Here is a 12,159-nt window from a genome sequence, read left to right as displayed (position 1 = left end):
GCACGCCGGGCGGCTGCATGCTCTGGGCTCCCTGCGTTGCTAGAATGCTGTGAATGACGCAGGGAGGGAGGCCGGCCCCGCTATCAGGGAGATTATGTCCTAGTGGGGTCCCCACAGGCAATTAACTGATAAGCAAACGAAGACTCTAATTTCATGTGATTAGTGTTGTAAGGAAAACAAAACAGGATAATGCAATGGAAAGTGACCACGTGTGGGCTATTTTAAATAAGGGGATGAGGGAAGGCCTTTCTCATGGGGTAATAATTGAGCTGAGACCAGACAAGATTTAGGGAATGCTGTTCCAGCCAGAGGGATGGTAAGTGCAAAGGTTCCAAGGCTAGAAAGTACCTGGCACCTAGTGCTCTATAGATATTTATTTAATAAATGAATGCACAGGTGGATTGATGGGGTCAAAGTCAACATATAGCGATGAATCTCTAAAGTTTAAATATTTTATTTGGGAATCAAGAATTGCAATTCAGGGCTTACACACAGACCGGGTTGTCTTTGGTACGTCAGAAGAACAAAGAGGTTTGGAGATTTTATAAAACAGAAATGTTACATATTGCTCTTCAAGGAAGTTTACTGGCACTAGTAAAGTGGGGGTTTATCAGCTTCTTGGGGGCTGGCAAGCTTTGATTGGTAAGTGATAGCAGTGGATAAAACTCAGAATTGTAGCAGGCTGTTTCAGTAGCTATTAGGTAAAACTGGTTTTAGGTTACAGCAGGCAGTTTTAGCAGCCAGGCTTGCAAAAAATTACTTTTTTGGAGCAATGTTATATGCCCTGAGTATTTGTTCCCCTGGCTTTTCAATTCTGTCTTAGTTGCATATGACAAGAATGACCCAATTCGTATGATCAACTTTCAGAGTGGATGAAGATCTTTCACGGTCGGTGATTTCTATTTATCTCCAGCCTCATCTGAGGTCTCCATGTCCCACACATTGCTATCTACACACACTAAGTTCTTGCTTCCTAGCCTTTGCTTGTTATCTCCTTCTCCTGGATTTTTTTTTTCTAAATACTTTTTCTCCTGCCTAATCCTGAATTAACTTATAACATTCCATTCAAACATCATCTTGTCTGAAAGCCTTTCCTGATTCCAGCCTCCTCCCCACCCCTACTGTGCTCCCTTTGCTCCCTGTTGGTCTCTAGCTTTATTCCTAACTTTGCATTTGTCACCCTTCGATTGCCAGTTTGTAGTTTTCCTTAAACACTGTGAGGTCTTTAATGGTAGGAATTGGGTCTGCTTTATCTTTGTTTATCCAAGACCCTGATAGGGTCTGGCATTCAATAAAAGTCACTGATAAAGATCCAGTCTCTACCTTCAGGAATTCAGTTATAATGATCTGCATACACTTAACTCCATCAGACTATAAGCTTTCTGAGGGCTGGGTGGATGGTCCATCTGAAATGCTTCCCCTTGCCCCCTGCCCCCACCAAGGATGAATGCTGACTGTGGTGGGAAAACCAGATGAGGCCCATGCTGCTGGCTGGCTACTCAATGACTTCCATCTTTGCTTCCAGGAGTCTGAATTTTGCCTGAGACTCTCCCAGGCTGGGGAAGTGAATCGGGATTGCTCTAAGCCAATCAGAAAAATGTCATTTTCTCTTGCCAGTGATTCATCAAGGGATGCACATGTGACGCTGATCTGGGCAATGAGATAAAAGGGAGTCTGAGGCCGGGCGCGGTGGCTCACATCTGTAGTCCCAGCACTTTGGGAGGCCGAGGCGGGTGGATCATGAGGTCAGGAGATAGAGACCATCCTGGCTAACACAGTGAAACCCTGTCTCTACTAAAAATAGAAAAAATTAGCTGGGCATGGTGGCATGCACCTGTAGTCGCAGCTACTCAGGAGGCTTAGGCAGTAGAATGGCTTGAATCCGGGAGGCAGAGGTTGCAGTGAGCACCACTGCACTCCAGCCTGGGCGACAGAGCAACACTCTGTCCCAAAAAAAAAAAAAGAGTCTGTTGGGTGTTTATTGGAAAGCTTTCCCTCCCTATAAGAGAGAGGTACTGGGTCAAGTAGCTGTTCTTGCTGTCTTTTGGCTTTGGTAGTGCTGGGTTAAGGATATGATATGTGGAGGTATGGCAGCTATTTTGCAACTATGAGGCAATAAACACAAGTATGAAAAAGCCAACATGCTGAGTAGGATGGGAGGGGAAAAATGAAATAGATGTTGCTGAGTCACTGAATCAACTGCTGACTTATTGACTTATTAATAAACAATAAAGGCAAGGTGTGGTGGCTCACACCTGTAATCCCAGCTCTTTGGGAGGCCGAGGCAGGTGCATCACTTGAAGTCAGGAGTTTGAGACCAGCCTGGCCAACATGGTGAAACTTTGTCTCTACTAAAAATACAAACATTAGCTGGGCATGGTGGCACGCACCTGTAATCCCAGCTACTCAGGAGGCTGAGGCAGGAGAATTGCTTGAATCTAGGAGGTGAAGTTGCAGTGAGCCCAGATCATGCTGCTGCACTCCATCCTGGGCAACATGGCAAGACTCTGTCCCAAAACAAACAGTAAATGCCATGGTGCTTTAAGCCAACATTTAGATGTTTTAACTTGCTTGCAGCTGAATATTTCCTGAGTGGTTTATCGGATAAGTGTAGCTGTGGCAAATTTTATTTTCCAAAAATGGCTCCAATAATATTTCTGGTTCCCCAAGCTCTTCCAGACCCTTGCCACTGCCCTATGAGGAGATGGAGTCTACGTCTCTTCTCCTTGAAACTGGGTGGACCTTTGTGGCTCCCCTCCACTGTGGTAATGACATTAAGTATCTTCCACTAAAAGGCACTACAGCATCCACTTGGCTCTCCCTCGGGAACATGCTTTAGAACTCAGGCTTTATTTTGTGAGGAAGTTCAAGAAAAGTGGAGATGCCCCCAGCCTTCAGACCCAAGTGAGCTTCCAGTCAACAGCTAGCACCAACCTGTCAGCTGTGTGAGATGCCTTTTGGACATGGCTGATCCTGATTGACACCATAAGCAGAGATGAGCCTTCCTGCTGAGCCATGCTCAAATTGTAGATTTCTGAGAAGAAAAAAAGACTGTTGTTCTATGTCTATAAACTTTGGGGTGGTTTCTTATACAGCAGTCAATACCTGGAAATCCCTTCCTGCAATGCTTCCTATAAATGCCAGGACTGATAAAAACAGTACTGAAATAATTTGAAGGAGGGACAGATGAGAGGGTCAGGGGAGGGACAAGGGAACAGAGAAGTCTTCTGGGAAGAGGTGCCTTTTTTGGTAAAATAGCTTTATTGAGATATAACTCACACATATTCACCCATTGAAAGTGTACAATTCAATGCCTTTTAGTATATTCAGAGTTGTATAACCATTACCACAACCAATTTTAGAACATTTTCATCACCCCAAAATGAAATCTCACACCTTTTAATCGTCCCCTCCAATTCACCTATGCTCCCTTCCCCCAGGGCCTTAGACAACCACGAATCCACCACAGGCTCTATAGATTTGCCTATTCTGAACATCTCCAAACCTGCCAAAGCTATGCCATTAAAAGTCACTACAGCAAAGAGCATCATGCAACTTGTATCACGCTGGGGGCCTGGCAGAGAAGTGGTGGTGGTGGCATCAGGCAGGACCTGATCCATGGGGTCCAGGGTGACCATGTGGGTCATGCAAATGGCATTACACAATATGCCATGCCTGGCTAAGGTTTTTGTAGGAAAGGGGTTTCACCATGTTGCCCAGGCTGGTCTTGAACTCCTGGGTTCAAGCAATCCTTCTGCCTTGGCCTCCAAAAGTGCTGGGATTACAGGTGCAAGCCATCACGCCTAGTCCCTTGAATACTGTTCTGCAATCATCCCCCAGTTTCCACCAGGTATTGGTTCCAGGATCTATTAGGATACTAAAATCTGAGTATATTCATGTACTGTAGTTGACCCTGCAGAACCCCTGGAAATGAAAAGTCAGCCCACCCTATACACAAGTTTCACATCCTATACTGTATTTTCCAACCATGTTTCACTGTGGATGTGGAACCCTCTGACAGAGAGGGCTGACTGTATTTATTGAAAAAATAAAAAACAACAAACAAGGGTTGTGTTAGTGGACCCATGCAGTTCAACCCTTGTTTTTTCATGGGTCAACTGTATATCCAGAGCTTATAGGAAAATACCTCTCCCAGTAACCCTGCTCACCATTTCTCTCTTAAGCTATTATTATGATTGGCCATAGTTTGCTATTTAAATTTAAATTTAAACTTAAATAAAAATTTGGCCTTTCAGTTATGCTAGCCACATTTAAAGTGCTCAGTAGCCATATGTGGCTAATGGTTACTATTTCATACAGCACATATTTAGAACATTCCCATCATTTCAGTAATTTTCACTGGGAACATTCTGTGGAAAAACGGGGCCATCAGGCCGGGCGCGGTGGCTCAACCCTGTAATCCCAGCACTTTGGGAGGCCAAGACAGGCGGATCACGAGGTCAGGAGATCGAGACCATCCTGGCTAACACGGTGAAACCCCGTCTCTACTAAAAAATACAAAAAACTGGCCAAGCGAGGTGGCGAGTGCCTATAGTCCCAGCTAATCAGGAGGCTGAGGCAGGAGAATGGTGTAAACCCGGGAGGCGGAGCTTGCAGTGAGCTGAGATCTGGCCACTGCACTCCAGCCTGGGCAACAGAGCAGAGTGAGACTCCGTCTCAAAAAAAAAAAAAAAAAAAAAAGGTGGGGGGGGACCATCATAATGTGAGTCCATCTTCTGGAAAAATCCTGGGAAGGGGACAAATGAGAGATGTTTGGCATTGTGCAATGGTAATTTGGTATTTAATTTTCAAAAATGTTTACCCAATTCCTATTCAGCCAGGTGTGGCGGCTCTTGCCTGTAATCCCAGCACTTTGGGAGGCTGAGGTGGGAGGACTGCTGGAGCCCAGGAGTTTGAGACCAGCCTGGGTAATAATAGGGAGATCCTATTTCTACAAAACACCAAAAACAAAACAACAATTTTGCTGTTGTGGAGTCAAGACAGTCCTGGGTTAAAACCTTTGCTCTCCTTAGCTGTGGAAACCGTGGGTCTCAGCTTTCTTATCTGTTAACGGTAGCTACTTCTTCATAGTGCTGTTTTGAGGATTAAGTGAAAGTCCAAGATTGTGTCTGGCACACAGTAGCTTCTCAGTAAATGTTTTCCTTCTATGTCAGGGAATGGCTCCTTTATCCCGTTTTGGGTGCATGGGATGCCATACCTGGGTGGCCCTGAAGGGTAGGTGCTCAGGTGTTATGTTCTGTAGATGGCATATCCTTGGGAAAAGCAAGGCAATTAAAAACAGCGAGAGATTGCTCTGGTTAAGTTTTCTCCTATAACTTTCCCCCATGGGTCAGCTGGGTAGAATCTGCCATTTTCCTAATACTCACTGATGGTAGAGGCATTCGGAAGTACAATAGCTGAAGCAGGAGCTGAGTGGAGAGAAAGGTCTGTCTCTCAGGCCCAACAAGAGGTTACACATCCATGGCTGTCCAGTTTGGTGGTGCAGGCCCTGAGATCAAACCAACCTGGATTTAAATCCCCAAACCTATACTCTAAGCTATGTGACCTTGGGCTAGATACTTCACCTCTCTGGCCTTATGAAATAGGAATAATAATACCGTCTAGGTTGTTAGGAGTATTAAATGAGGTAAAGCACTGAAAACGTGTAGGCACTGTGTTAAATCATTAAATAAAAATGGGAATGAACTTATAGGCTTGACATGGGGGATTAAATAATCTATGAAGACAAGTACATGGCAAACGCTTAATTAATGTTGCTTATTTTTATGTCTGCAAACTGACATAAAGGAGAGGCCTTTAAGAAAGACAGTGGGGCAATTTGCGCGTTGATGCTCTGTAACATCCTAGGAGAAACTGTGCAGCGTACCCGCTGGGACCAGAATTCAACCAGGTAAAGGGCAGAAAACCACAAATACCTCCAGGCGTTCCTGGGGCAGCGCGGCCTCACCAAAATCATGCAAAACTTCGTTTGCTGAGAATCGTCAGTTCTTCTAAAGGAGGCGCTTTACGCATCTCAGTCTGTGAAATGGGGCCCAGGACCCAGCTAGAGGTGCGTTCTCGGCCTGAGGACCGAGTATTTTGTGAGCTCCAGTATCGCAGGAGGACAGCGCCGCCGACACCCTAGAGACTAGCGGGCACCGCCTTGACGCGCCTTCACCACTTGGCGGTTCCGGGTTCGCACTTCACCGCGCCACACAACTCACGCCCGAACCACGTGATCAGGGAGGTGGCTCCGCCCCGCTCCCGCGCCGCGCTCCGTTTCCGGTAGGGGCGGAAAGCGGAAGTGTGGGAGGGTCTGCGGGGCGGGCTCAGGGAGGTCCGCCGGGAGGATGGAGCAGTGAGCGGGTCTGGGCGGCTGCCGGCAGCGCCATGGAGACGGTACAGCTGAGGAACCCGCCGCGCCGGTGAGGGGCCACTGGCTAAGAGGACGGGCATGGGGGCAGGGCAAGAAAAGGCGGGAACTGACTAAGGGGAGACACCTGTGTGGGAGTCACCAGAGCGAAGCAACCCAGCTGATGGGGCACCTGCTGAGTGAGGGGGTTGGGGGGACGTCTGGTGGGTGAGGGTCCGGCTGAGGGGAGCATCTGCTAAGGGAGTTAGACTTGGGACCGGTTACAGGGAGCACTCGCCGTGGGGAGACTCTGCTGAGGAACGTGGGGACAAGTTAGGGAGAGTACCTGCTGAGGCTGGGCCACTCGGGGGAACGCTCTCCAAGCAGAAACTCACGGAGGTAGGGGCGAATGCTGAAGCAGGGTGAGAATCTGTGAGGGATCTCTTTAGGTGGGTGGATCGAGACCTGGCCAAGAGGAAGGCCGGGTGGACTTTCAAGGGTCCCAAGTCCCACTTGAGGGGTGCGGTGGTGGGGATCTGTGGAGCGGAAAAGCTTTACGCCTAAGGCTGAAGGCATGCGAAGAAAGGTTGAGGGTCTAGCAAGGGAGGGGATGGTGGAGAGTAGCATTTCAGAGGATGCTGTTGGTGGTGTCCCCACTGTAGGATGGCATCTTTTATTACTGATGTTCAGAGTGTCTTCCTAATGGTCTTCACATCCTCCTCAGCTCTTCAGAACCTGACATTGGGAGGTAGGTAAGGATATAAAAGGATATTTTCGAGATGGGGAGACCGAGGTCCAGAGCAGTTGGGAAACGTGTTTCCTTCTTTACTCCGGGTCACTGAACCCTGCCAGACTGTGCCCTTTTCAGGCCTCAGTTGTTTTGTGAATATCAGTACCAGATCCTAGTGGTACCTGGAATTGCTTTAGGTCAAGATCAGAATGGTGGCTGATCCTAGAAAATCTCATCTCCTGAATTTCCCTTGTGGACATCCCGGGTCTTTTGCCAATCTGCCACATCTGGAGAAAAGTAGGGACTAGAGACCGAAGAAGTCATGCTTCTCTGAGGTGCAGTGTGGTTACTTCTATTTTACAGAGACGTCTGACTTCCTGCAGCAGAATGAGCTCTAAAGAAGGAAGTGTTCAGGGTGTGGAAGTGCAGGGCAACCAAGAGGTGAAGAGAAGGGATTGACTGCCTGGACAGCACTCTTAGGGATTGTTTGAGCTTGGGGGTGTTTGAGGTGCACAAACATTGCAGAAGGCAAATAGGTGGTTGGGATGGGCTTTGGATTCACCCTAGCGTAGTGTGCTGAGACTGTAATTGTAATGATTATTACACTCATATTGCACTTAGCGGGTGCCAGGCACTGTTCTAAGTGCTTTCCATGTCTCCTGCTGAAGCATATGAAATTGCTGATATTTGACCATCTTTGAACCATAGAAACGGTAACTTCATATCATATGGTTCAGTTTATTGACTCATTTGAACCTCACAACAATCCTGGGTGGTAGATATCCCTATATGTCTGTTTTACAGATGATAAAACTGAGATACAGACAGGGTAGTGATTTGCTGGGAGAAGTCATAGCAAGAGGCAGAGCTAGGATTTTAATATCCGTGGGGTCTGGTCCAAAGTCCATTTTTTTTTTTTTGAGACGGAGTCTCACTCTGTCACCCAGTGTGGAGTGCAGTGGCGCAGTCTTGGCTCACTGCTGTCTCCGCCGTCTGAGGTTCAAGCAATTCTTCTGCCTCAGCCTCCTGAGTAAGTGGGACCACAGGTGCGTGCCACCACGCCTGGCTAGTTTTTTGTATTTTTAGTAGAGACAGGGTTTCACCGTGTTAGCCAGGATGGTCTTGATCTTCTGACCTTGTGATCCACCCACCTCGGCCTCCCAAAGTGCTGGGGTTACAGGCGTGAGCCACCGCACCCGGCCATGCTCTTAACTGCCTTGCTCTGATGCCTCTCTGAAAGTACCCGTGTTTCACAGGTCTCTGTGTATGTTAGCAGATATTTGCTATAGTACCACAGTGATCCAAATATAAATGCACACTAGTTATGTTTCTTTCTGAACTACGTTCGTTCGTTCTTCTTGGTTTCTTTCTCTGAGGCCTTGATTTAATTGAAAAGAGGATTAGGAATCTGAGTTTTGTTTCTCTCTTTGCCTTGTGTTACATAATCTTGGGCAGAGGATTAAAGTTTCTTGGCATGCTCATTCCTGTACCTTTTGGATTTTAAAAAATTTATATAAAGTACAAGAGAAGAGCATTGCAAGACGGGGTTCTTAAGTGGCTGGTGATTACCTGCTCATTGTAACTAGTAGACTGCCTAATTTGAAGCAGATCAATTTTATTATCATTTATGTCAGTTTATTAGGACATGACAAAGTATATGGAGTGGGTAGTTTAGACAACATAAATTTGTTTCTCACCGTTCTGAAGGCTAGAGATCTGAAATCAAGGCATTGTCAGAGTTATTTCTTTTGAGGCCTTTGCTTGGCTCGTAGATAGCCATCTCCCTGTGTCTCCATGTTCTTCCCTCTATACCTGTCTGTGTCCTAATCTCCTCTTATGAGGACACCAGTCATATTGGATTAAGTCATGCCCATATGACCTCATTTTATCTTAATTACTTCTTTAAAAACCTTGTCTCCAAATACAGTCACATTCTGAGATGGTGGGTGTTAGGACTTCAACATATGAATTGGGGTAAGCTGGGGACACAGTTTTATTATTAAAAATTTTGTCCATTTATCATGTATATTTGTTGTAATCCTTATCAAACTCTATGTGGAAAAAGAAATAGTTATACATAAAATGAACTTTATGGGAGTTCTGAAATGGGAGAAAGCTTTGAGAATTAGTCAAACCTGTAAGTGACTACTTCATAGACACCATTATTTGTGTTTGGAAAGATACAAGTGTCTTTTCAGAAATTCAGATGGCATGTGTTGCCAACAACCCCAGTGCAGGAAATGCCCTTTGTGTTCATGAGTTTGACATTTGTGTGTGTGTGATTAAGTGAATGATGACAGATTGGTGTCTCATATAAGAGTTAATAATTTAAAAAAATGATATAGTGGAAGGTGTAGAGTGCATTCCTAGGATGCTGGCCATCCACATGGCCATCTGACTTAGGAGAGAAGCATCCACTAGTATTTGGTCCATGGATGCTCTGTTGACCAGGCTTGTTCATTTATGAGCAAGTGCTGAAACTGTCTGGAACCTGGGGAAGTCCCAGATAAGAGAACTGCATTATCAGAGTTAGGCTGTTTTGGTAATAGTGTTCTGTGAAGAATCATGGTATAAAATATTATTATGAATCACTTATCAAAATATTTTTTATAGAAATGTTGATAATTCAGTAATACTTTTTAGGTGAAATTCTGTTTTATTGTGATAATTCACAAAGATTGCTGATGAAATTCGTGATTCCCGTCATTACATTTGTGAATCTATTTTGCAAATATATTTTGACCACTTCTTGGTTAATAGTGCCTTAAGTTCAAGTTGTTTTTAATAGCCCCAGATCAAAAACAAACAAAAAACCACGTAGGTTGTTTCAAAGAAGTATCTGAGCAGTCCTATAAAGTTTGTCTGTCAAAGTATTATCAGAAGCTTGCAGCTGTCTCTCTCAAGGCAGTGTCAATTTCCTTTGTTATGCTGTGGTCCCTGAAGTAGTTGAAATAGTGACTTTTGCATTTTGTAAACCACAGAGAGTCAACACTTCAAAGAAACATATTTGATCTTCCTTTGTATAAGCTGTTTATACAACTTTGATTATACTTGAGAAATGAGGTATTGTCCAATGTTTATACAATCACAAGTCAGGACTTTACCAGAAAAACCCTGGCATATGAGATGTTCGTTCTGACTTGAGGTTATAGAAGTTTCAGTTCTGAAGTTTAAGAGGAGTTTCACTTCATCCCTTTTCATTTTGAAGGTAGGCGTTTTTATGATGTCATTGGTATCTGATTTTTAGGACCTTTTGGTTTTCAAAGGTCACTGTGATCATTTTGTTTTGTTGATACTAAGTTAAGGCAGTTTTGACTTGGAGCAGTTCTCCATTTTTCTAGTACATAGTCCTTGATATTCATAAACTTCTGTAAGATTGTCCTTTTGAGATCAGTGTTTATTGGTAGATACACTTGATGTGGTCAGGGTTTTTGTTGGTGTGTTTTATTTTTTGTCTTCTGATTTTAATCTGTTTTATTTAGGAAGGTACACATTTGTGTGTGTGTGTGTGTGTATGTATGTGTATTTAAGTCTTTTCTTGTAATAATTGATATTATCCAGCTAGTCTAAACCTTTTTTTTTTCTACAAAGAAGTCTCCAGTGTGACTACTTCCATATTTCACCATTTCCTCAGCTCTCTATTCTTTGTTGTTCTTTGTAGTTTCAGGAAGCCATTGTGTAGACTACACACACACACATACACACACACACACATACATATTCCTTGGCAAGTTCCTTCTTTAAGCTCATTAGTAATTTTTAGAGAGCTCAGAGTTTTAAAGAAGTGTTAATTTACAACCTCACATGTGTGTTATGATTGTCTAGCATAGTCAGAGGAATCTGAATTATCTGGAAATTGTGAGCAGCCAAGTACCTTTGAATTTTGGAACTAGTCAAAGGTATGTGTCTACTCATGGGAAGGTCTTTGTGAGTATATCTGAAACTCTCAGCTGCCTAGTGATTTTTCACTTTTGATCATGTCTAAACGTATACTTTGCACTTTCCGTTTCTGTGATACCTATAGAATTTATGTGTTTTGACAAACAAAAAACTTGCTAATGGAAGAGCAAAGGTTTCCTGTGTCTTCCTTAGTCTGTAGTCCAGTTCATAGTTGTTTCAATTCATAATTCCCTTACATTAAACACCTTTTCTGAAGAGATAATTATATAATTTTAATTCATGAAATCTCAAGATTTAAATAGATTTTGAAGGATATATCGAATGCTTGAATCTACAGCATTTCAGCCACATGACAATTTTTTTTTTTTTTTTTTTTTTGAGACAGTCTCTCTCTGTCACCCAGGCTGGAGAGTAGTGGCGCAATCTTGGCTCACTGCAACCTCTACCTCCCAGGTTCAAGCGATTCTTATGCCTCAGCGTTCTGAGTGGCTGGGATTATAGGCGTGTGTCACCATGCCCGGCTAATTTTTATATTTTTAGTAGAGACAGGGTTTCACCATATTGGCCGGGCTGGTCTTGAACTCCTGACCTCAAGTGGTCTGCCTTCCTTGGCCTCCCAAAGAGCTGGGATTACAGGAGTGAGCCACCATGCCTGGCCCACATGACAGTTTGTTTTCTATTTACATTTTCCAGCAAAGGGGACCTAGGGACCTCTTAAGGCAGTCCAAACCATTATGTAGGACAATTTTTATTATTATAAAATTCTTACACAACTTTTTTTTTTTTTTTTTGAGATGGAGTTTCACTCTTACTGCCCAGGCTGGAGTGCAATAATGCGATCTTGACTCACCGCAACCTCCGTCTCCTGGGTTCAAGTGATTCTTCTGCCTCTGCCTCCCAACTAGCTGGGATTACAGGCATGAGCCACCACACCTGGCTAATTTTGTATTTTTAATAGAGACAGGGTTTCTCCATGTTGGTCAGGCTGGTCTCGAACTCTTGACCTCAGGTTATCTACCCGCCTTGGCCTCCCAAAGTGCTGGGATTACAGGCGTGAGCCACTGCGCCTGGCAATTGTTAGAAAATTCTTATACAACTTGAACTGAAGATTGACTCTTGGCATCCCTCCATGTGCTTGCTTATCAGAGTGACCCAGAACAAGTGTCATCTTTCCATA

General features: G+C 44.3%; 1 protein-coding gene and 1 long non-coding RNA gene across 4 annotated transcripts in view; one reads left to right on the top strand and one right to left on the bottom strand.

Annotated features, from left to right (window-relative positions):
• Positions 1–4,772: 4,772 nt before the first annotated feature.
• LOC112633321 lies at positions 4,773–6,278 on the bottom strand. The gene is made up of 3 exons (XR_003121511.1): positions 5,937–6,278; positions 5,388–5,509; positions 4,773–5,273 (listed from the first exon to the last, which is right to left on the bottom strand). It is a non-coding gene; the product is annotated as an uncharacterized LOC112633321 (long non-coding RNA).
• Positions 6,279–6,295: 17 nt separating this feature from the next.
• Positions 6,296–12,159, top strand: part of STK4 (serine/threonine kinase 4) — a 113,955-nt gene continuing 108,091 nt past the window's right edge. For 2 of the 3 annotated variants that reach the window (XM_025399880.1, XM_025399881.1), the window contains exon 1: positions 6,296–6,425. In XM_025399880.1, coding sequence (XP_025255665.1) covers positions 6,391–6,425 — 35 coding nt within the window. In that variant the 5' untranslated portion in view covers positions 6,296–6,390. The remainder of the gene's footprint in view (positions 6,426–12,159) is intronic. The other variant, XM_025399882.1, reaches the window with a different exon arrangement.

The sequence above is a fragment of the Theropithecus gelada genome, chromosome 10 (assembly GCF_003255815.1).
Source record: "Theropithecus gelada isolate Dixy chromosome 10, Tgel_1.0, whole genome shotgun sequence".
Lineage (NCBI taxonomy): Eukaryota > Metazoa > Chordata > Mammalia > Primates > Cercopithecidae > Theropithecus > Theropithecus gelada.
Note: the sequence above shows the minus strand (reverse complement) of the source record. Positions and strands in the feature narration are given on the sequence as shown.